Here is a 20362-nt window from a genome sequence, read left to right on the forward strand (position 1 = left end):
GATAGCAGGTTTGTCTTATTCCTGCATATTAATTCAAATTTCTCTGCAATCAATTCCCTGAAATGGAATTTGCACAAATACTCTGTACCAGATAAATACAGGTGAGGTGTTGTTCCATAGAAAAACATTCCACATTTTCTTTTGTTCTTGCATTGCAACAGCCTATTTAAAAAAAATATATTATTGCAACCATGACAAAGGAAGAGACATTTTAACCAGGAAAGTTTAAAAAATGCATTCTGCTAATGTTGAAGAGGATGCTGCTAAAGAAAAGGATTTACTTGACTTACTGTTGTTATTATTATGTTTAATACTCAGATCTCAGCCAGAAACCTGTACCTGTTTGGGAGAGGGAGCTCTAATTTTATTTTTTATTTTACTGATAGAACACCTCCTCTCTCAAACTCCAAGGGAACGCAGACTGGAAAAAGGGAAAAAAGATACAATCTGCTAACAGCAGGAATCTCTCCAGCATGAGTACCACATATTTGATTTGGGAGAGAACAATCAAATGCTTAAGTCATACCTGTTAAAAAACCGAACCAAACCAAAACCAAACAAACTAACACCCCCCCCCCCCCCCCAAATCTTACATATTGCTTTTTAACATTTTTAGTGGAAGACTTTTATTTGACATCCAAGATATAAGAAAGCAGCTGTTAAGGATAATTACTCACAGAAGAAATGGATATATAATTGCAACATACGAAAATGTTTTTAATTATTTTTGAATATTATGTAATTTTCACCAGTAATATATACATACCTCAGAATTTCAGTAAATTCCACCAGACATTATTTCACAAAGTAGAACATAAGGGTTCATATTCAGCAAACCAAAACCACGAAATCAGTGCATATGGGTACATTGAGTAAAGTACTGATTTATTTGCCCCAAATAAGAAAATACTCAAAAAAACCCATCTAACAAACCACAGTTGTTGAGCAATACATATAAGGAGAATAATTGTAACTACGGTTTTGTTCAATGTATTTAATTTAAAAAGAAATGTTAGTACTCCTGGCTTGAATCAGCTTAAAAGAGTCTGAAAAAAACCACCGAAGTGTACTTTGGTTCAACAACTTTTCAGATTAGAACGTGAAACTTTTATGTTTCTATTTTAAGAAAACTATGCAAAGACTCAGAAGACAAAACTTTAATGCTCCACTGATACAAAACATACTGAAAGGAAGGTTTCAAAATCTGCTTTAATTCCATCATTCTCTTCATAAATTTGAATCAGCATGTTGATATACACCCATGCACAGCCATAGCCTTATTTTGCAGAACAGTTTTTGGCAAGAATTACTGTTAGACTGCTCAAATCACAGAATAGAACTGTGCTAAATATTCCACATAGTGGCATTCTTAATCAAAGATTATTCAAGAGGCTCATGCAAACAAGTGAATCTCTTGCATATATTTAAGCAACATCCCACAGACATAATACTTGTAGTTAGAAAAACTGGGGGAAAAAAAATTTCTACAATTAAGGAATATTCCTTGACTACCTTCTTGCATGAGGATACATACTATGAATTCACATTCTAGGAGAAATTCTGAGAGATGCTCTTCAGGAAATGGAATTTTAAGATCACTTGGCAAAATCATACTTACTCCATTATCTTCCAAAATTCAAATCTTGTTGGGACAGCACACGACGATTATAAACATAATAACCTTATTACAGTGTCAGTAAGTGTGCAAATGAATACCGAAAAAAAATTTACAATCCACTAATAGATACCCTCCACATTCATTTATGCTATTTCTCAGCTCTTTGTAAAGCCTAAAATTAGCAGGGCATTGGTGCGATGGCAGGTAGTTGCAATTATCTTCGCATGTTTCCTAAGGTATTTTAGTATCACCAAATCAATGCACGGACACAATAGCAGCAGAGGCAAACCAGCTGACAGAAAACCCACAAAGATGATAAAAAAATACTGTTTAATACAGCTACTTACATCATGGCATACAAGTTCTGTCTGCGTGGATTTATCTGCTTGGGAAGGAAGAGCCTTCTGAAAGCACTGAGCCTTTTCCTGTAAAACAAAATAACATTGCACAGGTGAGTCATGTTTTTCCTCAGTGGCTTTACAGCTACAAATATCCACATAAATTCAAAAGTCATGCATGGACAGATGTTAAGATACAGATTTAGTATGGCACTATTCTCACCAGGAGGTTGATTTCCTTAGTGTTATATCCCTTTATAAATTTATTTGTCTCTTAAACAGAGGGTGAACTCAGACAGTCCAACTATGAAGTACAGCTGGGCCCACAAGAAGGATGTCACTGAAACCTGATACAGAGCACAGTAAATACAGGTACAAAGCACTGAGTGGCTGCAGGAACTCTTGCAAACACCAGCACCCTTCCAACAGCAAAGAAACAATTCTTTTTTTTTTTTTTTTAAGAAACATTAAGGAATATGCAAACTCCACTGCAGATCACAACACTGAGATGACTTCCTTTCCCCTGATGCGAACACGATATTGTACTAGTTTCTGCTTTTCCCATCCTTGTCCCTCTGTACCTCAATCATTTTTGCAAGTGTGACATGGAATCTCAGACAGGCTTGAGCAAAGATATCTTGCTGCTTTGACACCATTATGCTTCACCAAAAAAAAAAAAAAAAGGATTTTGATACTTCATTTGAAACTCATCACTAAGCAGAAATGTTGATCCTCATCAAGCTTGTATGTATACTATTTTAGGTTCTAGGAGAAAGCATATGATGAAACAGCTGTAAATATGTGGGGTAAGGCAGGAAAAGGTACACAGGAGGGGAAGGAGAATCAGTAAACTCCTTTATTGTACTGATTTATGTTTTACTGCCTACTGATACAGTTTTATTTTTCAGCTGTATCCATACAAAACAATTCTCTTGGACTCAAATTCCTCAAGATCTACAGAAGTGTATTTTAATGTTACAGACAGGTGGTTATCTCAATAAAACAGAATTTGTTTAAACTGAATTTCAAGTTAATTGACTCAAGCTCTCCTGTTACTTGTTTCAAGGCAAGATACCTACACTACTACATTAAGTTAACAATAGGAAGACATCAACACCTAAGTAACCCTTATCTCCACTATTTCAACCCTTCAAACAAGGGGGGGGGGGGAACAGAATTCAGACTCATTTCTTCACTTGTATAAGATACTTGTGCCCCAATTTGCTGATGTAATTAGAGTTAAAATTGAATTCATAAAAAAGGCAATCACTTCTGACAGAAAAGCTTCATCTTCTCAAAGTTTGAATTTACTAGTGCAGTGCCTACAGCATTTTTACATGTTTAAAAAACAGATATTATTACATATTTACTCTATTATTTAATCACATTTTACTGCTCAGAAACTCCATGAATTTTCTAGTTCATGGCTGGGCTTCACATTTTACTGCTCAGAAACTCCATGAATTTTCTAGTTACAAACACAGATACTCACAGACACTGGATGTTCTAGTAACATTATGACTGGACCAGTACTAGGATTAAACTGTGCATCTGATCAAATTTAACATTTTCCTTCTTTCTCTGTGGATTGACAAATATATGTTTTGAAGAAACAGGGGGAAAAAACACAGAGGAAGTCAAAACATTCATTAAGGCAACCAATTAATTGGGAGATCTAGAAAGGCTGGAATAACAAAATCCACTTCTTTCCCTGAGCTGCTCATTTAACTACATATGTGTAGTGAGATCCATTTTTAATACATCCAAGTTCTGACTCCACATTAACGTGGCAATACTTTTTATTTACTTTTTAGTAAGCTAACTAATACAAATGGGAAAGACTGAAAATTTCCAGGTGCCCAGATACTGAAAACATACATTTGGAACTAAAAACCTCTTCCTTTTTTGCAATTATAGCAAAACAGGAAATGGAAAATCTTTACAAGCCAGGTAGCACACTTTAACATTAATTCATAACAAAGAAGTAAGTTACCTGGACATATATTTCCACAGCAGCCTTCTAGTGCCTTCACATCATTACTCCCAGAGACAGTTACTCTTAAAAAGTCACACTTTAAAGCATTTTTTTAAGGTTTTTCAAGTCCTTAAACCTCCTTGAGACCTTTTTGCCATTTTAAGACACCAAAGTTGCCTTCTTCCAGGGGCTTCCTGGTGGACCTGAATAATTAGTGAGTTTTTCCACATGTGACCCAGTCTTCATGCCACTAACTTCAAATGCTGCACTCTATCATCTTCTCCCCAAACATCAAAAAGCTCACAAAAGCTTTTTTGTAAGTCTGTGTTACAAAATAAGGATTTAGAGAAAGTCAAAACACAGTACAAGGGGATTCCTTAATGCCACAATTTTTATTTTGAGAGATTTCAGAGAATCACAGAAGGTTCAATTGTCATCCTCCTGCTTTCTGCCCTTTCTCTGTGTTTGTCTGAGTCAGCTCCACCTTCTCTATAAGGTATTATGTAGTAACAAGACTGCAAATAGATTCTTCCTTATCCTTTTTCTTTACAGTGTAAACAAAATAGGTACCTTTGCCTCTCTTAAAGACCAAGAAGGGACCAAATAATTTATTTTAAAAATATTTTTAGGACTTTTTAAGATAGAGCATTACCATTCTGTGTGTTGTTATTCTTTCTTACTAAAATAAATAGCATGAAAGTACATTTGCAGGTGATACGGATAAGAGCATGAAAAAATTTTATTCCCTGTGTTCATCCTAATTAGTGAAAAGGCAAGAAGAGCTGTTAGCAATCCTAACAGCAAACATTACCAGCAACATTCATTGCACCCCTCCCTCTCACGTACACATGTGTGTGTCTTTGAGAACTTGACAGTGTTAGGGTTAGAGAGAGATAAAAACTATGTGGAAGGACATTTTCTCAATCATTTGCAGTTGCTTAAATTACTGAGATTACTGACTCTAGTATTTCAACAGCCTTAGTGAAAAGCATTAGACCATGACCAATAAGGATCATGGTCCTATCTATTTCTTCACATTGGAATAAGTTCACATGTAGTTTATATCTCAAACTACTACCTCTACTACAAGAGTATAATTGTTTGAATACTTACTATTTTATTACTATGCTTGTAATAAATCACCAAAAGGTGCTGAAATAGGAAGTGTGATAAACAAAGTCTCGAGTTTCTATAAGTTTTGAATAATAGTTTATTATATGGTAGAAGCAAGCAGCCGGCTGGGTGACAGAAATGGGACCAGTTTCCCAAATCTGCACACCCTTACTACAGGGTACATTTAGTATTTATCTTAGCTACTTCATGTATATTAATTATATCATATACATATACATTCTACAGATTTCTGCTAAGTATTTAATATATGGGTTTTCTTACAGCTAAAGCTAAAAGGGTTATCTCTACAACCAGTCATAATTCATGTATTCTTGGATGAACAGGCGCCTAAAGATTTAAAGTTCTACTATATTTCATTCTTAGGATAGTAAGGAGGTTTTAGGCCTCTTGACCTTGAGAGGGTCTGTTTTATTTCTTTATGGGGGTGTAATTAAGTTTTATAATCCGTTTGTTTTATTTTGATGTAATCACCCATTTGTTTCACAAATCACGATTACTTATATATCAGAGAAGATAACAGACATCAGCTGATAACATCTAAGTAAAAATATTAAAGTAGAAAAGTGAAATAAAAGAGTAAGTGAGAAAAGGCCTTAGACTTCATCACTGAAAGACAAATAGTAGAAAAGAAGTCGAGTCAGTTACTACCAGACTACTTATTTTTAGGGAATCAATATAGGTTAATCACCCTAAAACAAGAGACTGGCTTTCTAAAATGTTCCTTCTCTGAACTGAAGAGTATCGAAACAATTTTCATAGCTTTGACTGTGAATAGGTCAAAGTTATTTTTTGTGACTATTCTCTCACCCATTTCTTTACCTGTGACAGCATGGTGACCACTTGTGGTGCTTCGTTTAATTGCAAATTCCAAAAAGAAAATGCTTCAAAATCACCTTGAATGCTCATACTAAATCAAAGAGCAAAATTTACTGTTCCAGCTGTTTTAGAGGAAACAGAAGTCTACAGGACAGTACAGCTGTTGCTTTCACCCCTAAGGAATCTATTTTGTCTAGTTGATAGCATATTAAAAGGTGGTTTGGGTTTTTTTTTGTTGTTTTCCTGTTCACCTCCTAGCTGTTTCACCTTTATTCTTACTTAGATTAAAAAAGAATAATATCATAAATTAACTTTTAGCCTTCAAATCTCTTAATACTCAAAAGACTCAATCTCTCTCTCCAATAGTCTGTACAGATTATTGTACAACTGTATGAAAACAAATGTGTTTTTTTTACATTTTCTCTCAGCATATATCCAAAACAGCCTATGGCTGTCATAAACACTGCGGTCAGATTTACAACTTACAAATCATTGTTTCCCTTGCTTCAGGCATTTACCCCACTGTGAATAGCAACTTATGTTCACCACAGAACTGGGGGAAAAAAGCTGTTCTTCAGAAGACTTATAAAAATGCAAAGTCTTTTAATTTTTATGTGCTTTGGGATTAAACTTAATCAACAGTAGCAGTTAGGCAGTGAGAGCAAAGGGACAACAAACAGAAAAAATCCTGCTTTTCACCATCTATTCTACCTAATTTACAGACTACAATGAGCTACAGAATTGACTTTATGACAACTATTTCCATAGAAATTGAGTCCCTTTTGGTTTGAATCTCAGTTTGGGAAGAAAACATAACATATACAGCATAGCTCTAGTGATCAGCTGTGGTACAGCTGAATCACATCACACTTGAAAATGGTTTGTGAAGCCTAGCAAAAAGCCAAGCTGTCTCTTCAATACAGGATGAGAAAACAGCTACAGCTTGGTTCAACACTCAGTAGATAAATGTACTGAGAAATAAGGTGCTCAAAAGCCACAACAAATTTCAAGGCATTACTCTGGAATCACAGTGGCAAATGGGTGTGATCATCCCCAAGGAGACTAGCCCACTGACCAGGAGAAAAACAAGGGAAAACTTGGTGGGAATGCATCCAAGTATGCACAAATACAGATTTCATTGAGTTCTGTTAAATCACTATAAACAACAAACACCAAAACAACATGGAATTTCAGTGAAGAGTTCAAAGTTTTCACACAGGACTCACACAAATCAAAATAGTTTTTCAATTACTACATTATAGTTTTTTTGCAAAACACAAGGCAAAGTTCCATGCATATGCTAAGTATGGTATCTGGAATGAAAGACAACATATCTTCTGTTTTGATTTCTATCAGAACACAATATCCAGGTGTGAATCAAGAAAGGCTAAGAAAAGCCTGGCCCCAAGCAGTTTGCAATATTTAAATAATTAGTTATTGCCAAGTCTAAATTTAATAAAAAACCCTACAGTTTCTAAAAGTACAATCACTTCACAACAGCTCTTTGAAGATCAACAATATTTAGTAAGGTTTCAACTCTGATAGAGTTACAAGTCCTGTTGTAGACACGCCAGCTAATCCTATTCACAACACAGAAAAGTTTTACTAGATCCTAACCAGAGAGGGTTATTACTATTTTTTAAAAGTTCTGAAATCCTTATTATCTCAATTATTTTCTTAAATTTTCCATACCTCAGCCCCACAAGTTAAAAAACTCTTCTGTTTTTCTGAGTGCTGTACGACCTTACCAATAAAAGGCAATTCCAAGCTTTGAGCACAGTCTATCTAATCAGAAACACAAAACACAAAAAAAGTGAATCTCCTCATCCACTGAGCTGACAAATGTCAGAGACAGGAAAAGAGTCTTAAAAATTGTATCTTCTGATTTTCATTTATTTGACTGGACCATGCTGTATCATAAACATTGCCATTACCACTTGTGTATGTATTGCAAAATTAAACAAATTTTTACAGGGACATGAGATGACCCCAGAATGTCAGGATAAGGATTTTGCAAATATACCTGAGTGTTTGAATTTATTTTTAAAAATCATCTTGAGAAGATGCTTTAAAATATAGATATCTGTTTATGTTATGTGAAAAAAAAGTACACCCATTGAGTTTCTTGGATTAGGAGACTTTTTTAAGAACAGATATATTTTTATTAATTATTTCCTGTTACAGAAAGTAAAAGATTACATTTTCAGTTGGTGTTAAAATTTATGATTTATATTTTAAAGCAATACCTGGTTACTGCTTATTTTTATCATTCACTCATTTAGTAAAGCTGAATAGCAAGCAGACATTTCCTTACTGGTTACATTTCTCATAGCTACTTTTAGACATAAATGTAAGTAAACACATCACTAGAAGTATAGAGGAACTTTTTCTAGTGATCACATCTCTAAAATAAAAATAAATTAAAAAAAAAAATCAAGGATCACACATTCACATATGGCCCAGATATAGGCATGCAGGCTTTGAATAATGCAAAACAATAAAAAATTTATAGGGTCACACTCTGTGAATAATATGGTCATAACAAGTGATGACAATCTTAACACCTGAAGAACAAAAACAAAAACCACAACTTGAGAAAAGTGGTCCTTGAAAGCAAAGAATAAACAAGCACTAGTGCAGTCATGACCCTTCACAAGGCTGACATATCAAGCATAGTAATTCATGCAGAAGTTATCTCTACAAGTAGTTTTGAACTTTTAATAAGCATTGTTGTTAGTTTTAATTTATGTTATGGTTGCATCTAGATGTCCAAGAAGATATTCGTAAGTCTTATAGTAGCTCATCTAATACAGAATTTTATCTCTCTCAATCCATATATACTTGGATTATCACTGCTACACAAACTGCTAAGACCACCTAGATAAATACAATCCTTTCCCAAAATATGACACCCAACAGACAAGACTAGGAGTCAGTATTATCCCAGTCTGATAACTCAGAAACTGTGATACTGGGACACTAAGCCTTACAGCAGCAAAAAACAAAACCCACCTTAGTACTATTGACTTGATCATCCCACAAATATTTGAAGAAAAGTAGAAAATAGGTGATTTATTTGTTAAGGTCATGTGTGAAGCCACCTGCTGACTTATGGAGTGCTGCATAAATCCATAGCCTAAATGTCATGTTCTGGAAAAGCAGTCTTCCTCACACCATTAAATTTCAACACATTCACATCAGACAGGAATTTCTGGGCTCAGTTACCTTTTCAGAGGCCACAGCAGTGAAGAGTATTCAGTACAATACTGAATTACTACACATTTAGGTTCAAATGTGTAACTTGCACACCACTGATTCACAATGCTTGAGCATTTTTATCTAAATGGACATCACCTAAAAACCAATGAAATTATCTTCAATTAGAGCTCTCATTTACTTAAAGCATTTAACAGCTCCACTTAAGATATGAAACTGGTTACTGTTTTTGTAAAACCAAGTGTTGACCCATAAGCTGTAAAGTACTTGGTCATCAAGAACAAACAGATTTTACCCCATTTAAGTTCTGCTTTTCTTATGTTTACTAGCTGAAAATGGAGATGAGACACAAAGTCTCTAATTAAATTCCTTGCAAACTAATGTTCAAGTATTTCAGAAACAACTCCAACTTTGAAAATCTCTATCCTACCCCTTAAACAAGGATATAAACATATTTATTCCAAGTATTTGTCTCATGGGAGTAGCACTTTTTTCAAAGTCTAGCAAGAATTAACTCTAAGAACCTAGAGTAGGACAAAATAGATTGGACAGATTATTCCTTATGCGCTTCTGCTTTCAGTAAAACATACTGCCACAACATCACCTCTAGCTGGTATGCTCATGATTCAGCTGGCAGAGTTGTGGTGACCACAAACACAGAGCTAACATGTAAATGAACATAAACCTCTCAAGTCTGGTAAAGAAAGAAGTCACAGTTTGTAACTTCAGGTTTTGCTCTTTATCCTTCTTCACAGCTACCACATTTATCACTTTCATGGTGTACATGTTTTTAAACGCTGACAGGTTCTGCATGGGTACACAAACAGAATTTCACAGTCTGTCCAAAACATCTGTTTTGGAAGGGTTGGGGTTATTTTTCCATAATTTCTTTCCTTTTTTTTTTTTTTTTCTTTTTTTCTGTGACTATCAGAATTCATCAAAGGAAAAACTCTCTGGTTAAACAAATACAACATAAAATTACAGCATTACGAAAATCCTCTAGCATTAACTAACAGATGACTCTGCAACACATTTAATATAAAGTTGTTCTTGGGGAAGTTAGTTTATTAATTTTTGAAAGTATTAAAAGCACTTGTTAACTTTTTATTATGTTTTTCTCCCCTACCATGTGAAATGCTACCATGTCCTTTAGGCCTCTAAGTGGAGATGTTTAAATGTGTTGCCTGTGAAATACATCTCTTGGATTGTGGTTTCCATTCCCTCTGTGCACGCAGGGACATCGGTGGGATGTGATTAATGTCAGCAGCAGTCACTTGGCACATAGATTTAACAGCACACACATTAGGCAGAGTGCAGGAATCATTAACTCAGCACATCCCAAATTGCAACTGATGTTTGTTGAAGGCTTCTGGCATTAATTAAACCTCACACCGCTAAGTGTTTACAATAATTTTACAGACTGCTGTCCCAAGGAACGAGATTCACGACTGTGACATTAGGAGCATGTAGCACAAACAGAAGAAAAGGGTCATTTTCGAACTGTCCCAACAATTGCATAAGGCAGGCAGATTTTGATCATTTGGTGGTTAAATGAATAGAGGAAAATAATAACATAAATCAAATAATTGATGCCACCATGGAAATCAACAAATCCCTGTACCAATCTCTGCAATAAATAAGGCTGCAGTTTCATTCACTGATATCAACAATATATGACCCCCGTATCACTGTACATATATCCAGCAATATTGAAAACAACCCACAGCTGCCATTCTTTGACTTGTTCCCCCTGTGAAATTATGCCAGTTATTTACTAATTTATCTGTAGATTTTGGCAAGTATTTTGGTCAGAACCATCAGTTTGGGTTTAGCGCTGCCAGAACAGGACAACTATGTGGCTTGCTTTTGTCCTACACTCATGGGCAGCCCATTAAGTTCACATATTCACATGCACATGCTGGAAGTGATCACTGCTGTCTGTCCATCTGTTCCTCAGTAATAATTTTTTTATTACAGTGGTCAATACTAACTAGTCCAAGCAACGGAGGTAGAAAATTAAAGCTTCTGTAAGTTTCATGAAAATCACTGTCTGCACAGATGAGAAGGGCCTAAGTTGGCAAGGGGCTTCAGCATGAGCTTCAACCTGAAAGTCAGTCAAACAGGCAACTGGCAGAGAGCTGTGTAGTGCCTTCAGCCCAAGTAACACTTAGGAGCTCAGAAAGGTCTTTAGGGGCTGTATGGGAAAGCGGGGTATGAAGCATTATAGTGAAACAGAGGGTTTCAATAAAAGACTAGGGAGATATACTCGGAATAGGATTTAGTAGTATTGCTCATCAAAAAGCTTCCGTCACTACACCAGGCACTCACACATACTGCAAGGACTTTTTCCTCTGCAATTAATTGCTTAAGCAAGGACCAAAAGGCACTTTTACCCTTTGCGAACCTTCTCTCAGGGGAAGCCACATCATGGGGTTTGCCAGTAATTGACAATGGAAAGCTATTAAAGCAGAGAGCTTTTACTGTGAATTCAGGTTTACCACTCATGCACTCCATTCTTATCCACTCACCCCAATTGAGATACTGAAAATTAAGTATAAAGCACATCATATTCAATTCAGTAAGACAAAACCAACACACTTTAATATGCATTATCAGGGTATTCCAAATACTATCTAACTAAGGCTTACAAGTAATGTTTGACAGCTTTGTACTGCTTTTCCTAAGCAGAAGAGTTTTGACCAGACAACAAAATTTTCTTTCACCTTTACAATACCAAAGCAATCCAAGCCAGCTTTCTTATTTTTCATAGTACTTAACTGACTACAACACAGTAACATTCCAGCACAACATGAGAAAAGCATATCTATCTCCTCTCCTTTCAAATATGTCTTTAATTAATTCAGAAACTCTACCAATGATGGGAGTTTGATTTCATGAAAGCTATGTGACTGTTACAAATTCTACAGCAAATCATTAGGATGCTGGAGCTTTGTTAAGCATTTTAGCAGTGACATTCTGATTTCAATTGGTGAAACTAATAAGATACACAGCGAAATATTCTCATCATTGTATAAATGTTGTACTTTCCCACGCACCTGTAAAAGACACTAACAATTCCTTTACTGTACAAGGAAAGTAACCATTACATTAGGGTTTTTGGTATGATGTGTATGCACAAAGAAGTTGTTGCACAAATAATTAAAGTAAGATGTTTCTTATTATTTCTGGGAGCATTACAGGATCTGTCTTTTTTTCTCCTTTTTAAAACTACAATTTCTCACCATTTAAGGAAATGGTGACTAGACCTCTATTTACCACTGACAGACATCATAAGCAAAACACGTTGCTATGGTCCCCAGATTACTGCTGTAATCAAACCAAAAAGGACGACGCATCAGGACCATAAAGGAGCTGTCACATAAAACTGTTTGAAGAGGGGAAATAACAACTGAAACTATGATATATTCATAAAAACATGAGAATTACATTATACAAGTCTAAAGAGATACCCTGATACTTTCTTATAGAGTTTTTCAGATAAAAGAGGAATAAATTCTAATTTTTTCTTCAGAAAACAGGAAATGAAAAAGAAATGAAAGTGAATCTATGGCACTTGAGAAACATTAACAGTCAGTTTATACTATAACATAAATTCACTCTGCCAAAGAAACCCTCTTTATTGTCTCATAATTAGCCTGTTGGTACACTGTTGTTGATAAAATCATTTTGCTTAAATTTTTACAAGTATTCTTTAATTCTGCCCTAGCACTGTCTCAGCTCATAATGTGTATCTACCATCAGATTAAGGATTTGTTTGCAATTGCTGCTTTCAGACAAGCCAGTGCTGCCTAGGAAGTTGCATCATTTCTCCACACATGCTACATGCTCTAGTATCTTGTAAAGATGTAGAAGAGAGATGAATCCTGTCTGTTGGTCAAAGACCAGGGACTCTCTCTGATCTTTAAGCGTAAACCAAAAAAAGACAGCTTTGAAACAAAAGCACTTTCAGACTAGGCAGGTTAAAAGATGTGATGAATGGCTGAAGTAGAAGACGGAGGTACAAAACCGCAAACTTGGCCAAATTGGATTGCACAAGTGAGCAGCAGAGATCCTTTGGGGGTTAATAAATAAACAGATAACAAGAATTTCAGGTGATCCCTCGCTTTCAAAGTGATGGACCGGGGGAGCATTGAAGAAAGTATCCTGTGCCTTCACATATCAGCTCTTCTGTGAGCAGTTGCTTGTGGCCACTGCTGGAGACAGACAGCTGAAGGGCTGGATAAATCCTTGCACTGACCCAGTACAGTTTTTCTTATTTCATACTCTAAAGCCTAATCCAAAACCAGTTTTCTTTGAAATACTGAAATATCAAACTCACAAGAGGCCAGGTCATATTGTTTCAACGGACAAAATTTCTTGCCTCTATTTTTCATCCAGTTTTTCCTTGTTTCTTAATAACCGAAAGACACTTTGTGTAGATAAAACAGCAAACACTTTTTTAATCCAAAAGAAAGTGACAAGACTCAAGGAAACGGCACAAAGCTGAGTCAGAGGAGGTTTAGGCTGGATAACAGGTTCTTCACCTTCACCTGCAGCTCAACCACCTGGCACAGGCTCTTCGAGGAAGTGGTCACAGCATCAAGACTGACAGAGTTCAAAAGTGTTTGAACAATGCTCTCAGGCACATGGTGTGATTCTGGGGGCTGTCTTGCACAGGGCCAGGAGTGGGACTTGATACTCCTGATGGGTCCCTTTCAACTCAGTATATTCTATAATTCTAGAACTTATTTTAACCTACAAACTCTTTGTGCCTAATTGGGAGCCATATGGCAGCTCTCAGTCAATTTTCAAAATTTCAAACTGAATGACAATTATAAAACATGGTAAAGACACGGGGGTTTTATTAATACAGAAGTGAAAAGAGACTCTATAAGACCCTCTAGAGGTGCATCCAAAAGCTAGTGGTAAAAGCAATTTAAAATTTACTTGTGAGACCTGGGGAGTAGCAACCTGTGCCTCTACCATACTACTGCTACTTGGTTCAGATTTCTGTTTTCTCCAGCAACTTCCTGCACTGTCCACTGTAACAAGATCTCTGTGGATTTAGGAACCACTGTAACACAAGTACCAACTACAATCATTAAGTGTAAGCTGTGCAAAAAGCTCAGCCGTTTTTGTTCACTGATAATTTAATCAAGTCAAATAAGGTGAAAATCTGATTTTACCCTGTTTGTTAAATGGGTTTTGCAGAACTTAAATCTGACCATAGGTTTGTGAGTTTTTCGCCTACCCAATTGTTCAATCCATTTGTGTCCTGGTTTCCTATCTGCTTTCTTGAAACTGACTCAAACCAACAACTTGGAATATCACTGAACTCTCAAAGTCAGATGTTTATGAACAAACTGGTTTGGATTGTTGCCTATTTGATACTCACAGAAGGTTTTACAGTTTTTGTGTCTTAAGCATTTAGGGCACGCTAGTTTATTCATGGTAAAAAAGAGCCTCATTCCTCTGAATCCAACTCATTTACAGAATGATGTCACATGTCTATTTCCAAATTGCGTGAAATAGGAAATATAAAAGCTGAAAAAACCCAGAATTACTTGAACAAACATAATTTTGAAGTACAGATATTATCAGGAATGGTAGATATATCTTGTCTTCTATGGAAAAATAGCTGAGTTTTTCCTGAGTTCCTTGAGAATTTCTCAAGTCAATTATCTCAAGCTTGCAGGTTTTTTTAGCTATTTGTTCAAGAAATACCTCAGAAAAATGGACTTGTTATTCACAAGCACCACTTTATATCAAAAGAGTGGAAAGCTTGAGAAGTTCAATAATTTTAGGAAGAGATGCTCAGTTTATTCTGTTTACACTGACTTCTCTAGCATCACTTACAGAGACAGTATTTGCTTTCCTATCATAATTTGCAAACAAGCAGAAGTGAAGAAAGACAGTGACTATTTTTTGAAATGCCAAAATTGTACCGAACCTGTGAAAGACTTTACTGTTTTTGGCAGCCTAGGTCTCCAATTCCACAACAGGAACTACAGCAAACATTACAAACAGATGAATTTTCCTCATTTCTGTTCTTCTGAGTGCATTTCATTTCTATCCTAGTCTTAGGACAGAAAGTTCTCCAGAGGCACTCCAGAGATCTTTCGTGACACTTGATCCTATATACTCAGCTCAGCTTCACTCATCTGCAAAGCTTTACCTGCTGCTCAGACTATAATGTTCTATTAGTTGTCTATTTTGTTTATTTACTATTCTTGGTAGAAGTCACTAGGTAGACTCTCAACTAGAAGGAAACTGCACCATGCAGAGACATAGTCAATGCACTTACACACAACACATGAAATAGGCAACATGAAGAGATCATTAGTTTGTCAGTGGATATAAAAACTGGGACTGTAAGAGGACTTCATCCAGAAGACCATCTTTAGCCCTACAGCTAGTCTCTCAGAGGCTCTGGTGGTACCATTAAAGTTTTGCTTTCTTAGGCTGGTGTAATTTGTGTAATCTTTACAGTCTTAAAGATAGTGACCCAATACTGCAGTTTATTTCCCTGCTATAAAACAGGGAAAAGGAAAAAAAAAAAAAGAAAAAAAGGCAACACAAAAAAAATCCAAAATTGCCCATACAATTTCCTCATGATCAGTGATCAGGATAGTTAAGAACTGGACTCACACACTACACAGCTAAAATACTGACACAAAATTCTCAGTTCTATTCAGCTGAGTTCAAGTCCTTTTGTCTCTTTTTATCCGCACTAGATTTGAGATGACCATCTCTTGCATTCCTTCCTTTCCACTCATGTTATTTCCTTGTGGACCTATTCCTTCCTTGTAACTTTCCTGTGTCCCTTCTTTCCTTGCCAGAGAGTCTCTAATAATCTTTGTTCTTTCTCTGCCAGTGAGAGGCTTTGCTCTTCCCTTTAGACTTTAGTCTTTGATATGTGTGACCCTTAAATCCAAGGTTTCTCTTCATTGCAACAACTTCAGTTTCAGGAGCACTCACAACAACTGGCTGCTAAAGTGCCAGGGCTACCACCTTTTTCAAAGTTCTTTCTGAAGAAGTAAAGATGTCACAGGAAGGACAAAAATAGAACTCACTTCACTGTGAAGTTATCTTTGAACTGATACTTTTATGGCATTAGAACATCCTCAGGCATGAAAATACAAACACACAGCACCTTTGTTATTCTCATTACCTTTTTTTTTTCCCCCCACCAAGGGGAACACCTGTTTTCTCCATCACAGGGATCTATGCTGGAGCAGTTCACGAGAACTGCAGCTTGTGGGAAGGACTCATGATGACAAAGTTAGTGGAGGACTTGCAGGAGGGACCCCAAGTTGGAGTGGGGTAAGAGTGTGAGGAATCCTCCTTGTAAGCAGGAAAGAGTGGCAGAGACAGTGCGTGATGAACTGACCATAACTCCCATTCCCTGTCCCGTTGCTCTGATGGCTAGAGAAAATCCAGAGTAAAGTTAAGCCTGAGAAGGAGGGAGAGGTGGGGGAAGTTTTTTTTTAAGATTTGGTTTCATTTGTCATTATCCTATTCTGATTTGATTGGTAATAAATTAAACTAACTTTGTCAATTTGCCCATGACGATAATGGGTAAGTGATCTCTCCCTGTCCTTACCTCAACCTATAAGCCATTAATTATATTTTCTTTCTCCTGACCAGCTGAGGAGGGGAATAAGGAGCAACTTTGGGGCACCTGGCATCCAGCCCACGTCAACCTACCACAACGGGTTAACTGTGAGCCTACAGGAGATGCACTCTGCAGTTGATGTGACCATGGACAAGTGGAATGAAACTCTGTGTGTCCTAGAAGCACAGAAGTGTATTGCTGCACTCTGCCTTTACTACTAGAGGGCAGAATGATGGAAAATTTAGTTACAGTAGACCAAAGAAATGTTGTAGAATCTTATATGACTGTAAGATCAGTATTACAACAGTCTCAACTACTTCAGTTATACCTCATAGACTGTAAGTATCTCCTTACTCCAGGAAAGGCCCAAAGATTTTAGATTTAATTTAACACACATTTTTAGCAACACATTCTCAGAAAGGGAAAAAAAAAAAAAAAAAAAGAAAAGAAAGAAAGAAAAGGAAGGGCAGGGGGGAAGAAAATTAAAAGGCTCCAAAACACATTGGCTTTGATGCTACCTTTTCAGGGAAATCTTTAAATTGGACAAAATGAGAGCTCCAAGGTCAAAAGGGAAAGGAGTTGCACTGTAATGTACCTCTCTCAGAAATCCTTTCCCCTTCTATTTTCATTCATTTTGCAATTCAGAAAGGTAGTCACCAGAAATTTCATATTCTATATCAATGATTCTTACCAAATTGCCTTGCAGTGCAGGTGACATAGTTCATATACTTCCCTCTGTTCTGTCTGTTCATATGTTTCAACTGACTGCTTTAGACAGGTGGTTTCTTTATCCATCTCTGAATTTCTGTTTACTACAGTTACTGAGTGGTAGTCTCAGGATGCTACTCTGAAAGAACAATAACTCTGATTTCCCCAAGTGTACTGTGTCATTACAATCTGTCAGGTTAGCATATCCAGCTTATCACTTCATTCCTCATCCGAAAACAAAGCTCCAAAATCATGTATACCCTTTAGACTTCTTTTGCAAAAGTGAACCCAGAGCACATCATCACGTTTTAATCACAAGTATAATGACAGAATACTTCACTGCAGTATCGAACTAAAAATCCTTGTGGAAAATCTGGAGAAAGACAATAACATCCTCCTGCATTCTTGAACAAATTATTATTATTTATACAACTTACAGTATAACCAAATTAGTTGTCTAGATCTTGTACTCTACTGTGAAACTAATTTCTACATCTGAAACCATGTTAGTAGAAGCACATTCCTTGTTTTAGCATCTGTGGGAAATCAAGTACAGTCTGCACATTAGTTCAGACAAAATATTCCTGCAACTCAGGTTCCAAAGATGAAGTTAAATAAAAAAAAAAAGTTCATAGTAAGATGTCAGAAAATTTGTTTTTTATGTGGTAGACATAATTTTTAGTATTACAGAGATCACTGCCCTCTAAATCCTAGGGGTTTGTTTTCTTTTGGGTTTTTGTTTGTTTGTTTAATTGAACACCATCATATAAAATATTTTCTGCTTATTTTTCCTTAACAGTAACAACCTTACAAAACACTGGCCAACATTTGCTGTTTCTCAAAGGGATAGTTCCCCCAGCAATAGTTTCAATGAAATTCAGCCTTCTTAGTGTTTTTCTTAAAAGATATTTTGTCCTGGAAGGCTTTTGGTCTTATTTTTAATTTCTTTATTTTTTAAAGTATTTAATGTGTTATCAAAATCTATTCCATGTGAAATATAACTTTATAATTGATTTCTAATGCCTCCATCCTCTAGCAGCAACTTCTGGTAGGAAGGTGGAAATTTCCAAGGTTTAGCTGACAGGGCAACACATTTTGTGTTTGGTGGAAAAGAAGAAACAAAATCTGAACTGCGTAGCAAACCATGACTATATTAAAAGCAACAAACTCCTCAGAAGATTAATTTCTCCCCCTCTTGGAGTCTGGGGAGGTAAGAGGGTGGCAGGAAGGTGGCTCATGTAACTGGAAATTTTACCACTGCCAGCAGGAAAATGAGCACAAGCGAAGCCAGTCTTCACTTCAGGACTTCCCACAGGAGTGCTTTACTTTGCAGCCTTCATTTTCCTTTAACATTTTGTAATTATATTTCCATAATTTAGTCACAAACAATATTATGACTTAAGTACTTTCCCTTAATTCTATCCCACAAAAAGAGCAGGTTTGAATTTGTCACTTATCACTGGAATAGTTAGCTTATTAAAAACACGTGGCAGAGCTAAGTGATCATAGGATACCCTTGCTTTCTGATATTTCTTTCAGAAATAGCTTTTACATATCTTCTTGAGACAGAGCTTCTCAAACAATATGGCTTTCTTAATGGTAAAGTGATTATATCAAAATCAAATTCATGTATCTGATTGACAGACTTGCTTGTAATTCAAAGAGTCCACAACGTCAGTGTTGATCTTTTAAATAAAAACAAATAACTTTTGGTGATCACCTTACCTTATTAGTGACAAAAAGACTGTATTCAACCTCATTTCCCTACAATCAGCACATAAAATTTTATGCTCAGCCTCAGAGAAAGGTTTTTTTAAGACGTAAAATTAATTTCTTATAAATTAGCATCAGTTAAACTGTTCTTCTTGATTAGGACGTCTAGCGCTATTTTCCCAAAGCATCCATGCCACAACCAAGACTTCTAAAGCATTTTTTCTAACAGGTAACATAGTTATACAGTTTTGGGATAGGTTTTTTTCTGCTGTTTTGGAGTTTGGCTTTGTTTTGGCTTTTATTACAATGCAGTTCTGGATTAAGCTATTAAGTCCATAAACAAAACATTTTTCAAGTGCTGGAAGGATGCAATTATCTGTATTAACTTCCATGAGACTCTCAAATACCAATTGCATTTGAAGACTTACGCAATTTTCAAGGTAAGGACCCAGAAACCAAAATTTAATGGGAGTAAAAAAATACAAGACAAGCACTTAGTCTTCAAAACACAGTTATATGATGAATAAATGCCCTTAAACCAAAAGAGCAGAGAAAAGGGAGTTAAGTACCTCACTTACTTTAGCATCTGACTAAACTAGCATTTACATACTAATAGCACAACATAGTTTCACCAACTGAATTACATTTTCAAAAGCCAACGAGCAACAATTGCTCCTGCCAACTTGCCAAGTAAAACTAAATTCAATGAAAACCTGAAGCATTAGCACAGAAGTAGAGGTATTTAAAAATAAACATGATTACAAGAAATTAAGTTGCAGAAATTGAAGGATATTTTAAAAAATATTACGAATTAGATCCTGGAGACTGGAGAACGGGTGCTTTGTGTAACAAATTAATTCCAGTGAACATACCAGTTTGTTTATTTTTATTTACATAAATATTTAGCAGTTATCATTACTTTTCATTTGAAAACTGAAGTAGTCAATCAAATATTTACTTAAGGTAATGAATATATCTTGTATTTCTTATACAGTAACTTCCGATTAAGCCCCCTATGATTAAAATGGTGAAAAGAATGAGATTGTAAATGTTTTAGAGTAGCACTGCCTTAGGTCATTAATTCAAGTTATGGCAATGAGTCTTGAGACTACAAAGGTTGAGGCCAATTAAGGTTGATATATTAAAAACACTGAATTTGCACCACATTTCAGCTTGAGCACCACAGTGTGAATCCAAATATTATCAATCAAAATTGCTATGTCATCACT

The 20362-nt window shown here is 35.9% G+C and overlaps 1 protein-coding gene across 1 annotated transcript in view; it reads right to left on the reverse strand.

Annotated features, from left to right (window-relative positions):
* The window catches only part of CCSER1 (coiled-coil serine rich protein 1), a 641015-nt gene that overhangs the window by 238291 nt on the left and 382362 nt on the right, over positions 1-20362 (reverse strand). Inside the window, exon 9 of the mRNA XM_032686628.1 lies at positions 1966-2043. Within this exon, the coding sequence (XP_032542519.1) occupies positions 1966-2043 (78 nt within the window). The remainder of the gene's footprint in view (positions 1-1965; positions 2044-20362) is intronic.

This window comes from Chiroxiphia lanceolata, chromosome 4 (genome assembly GCF_009829145.1).
Source record: "Chiroxiphia lanceolata isolate bChiLan1 chromosome 4, bChiLan1.pri, whole genome shotgun sequence".
Lineage (NCBI taxonomy): Eukaryota > Metazoa > Chordata > Aves > Passeriformes > Pipridae > Chiroxiphia > Chiroxiphia lanceolata.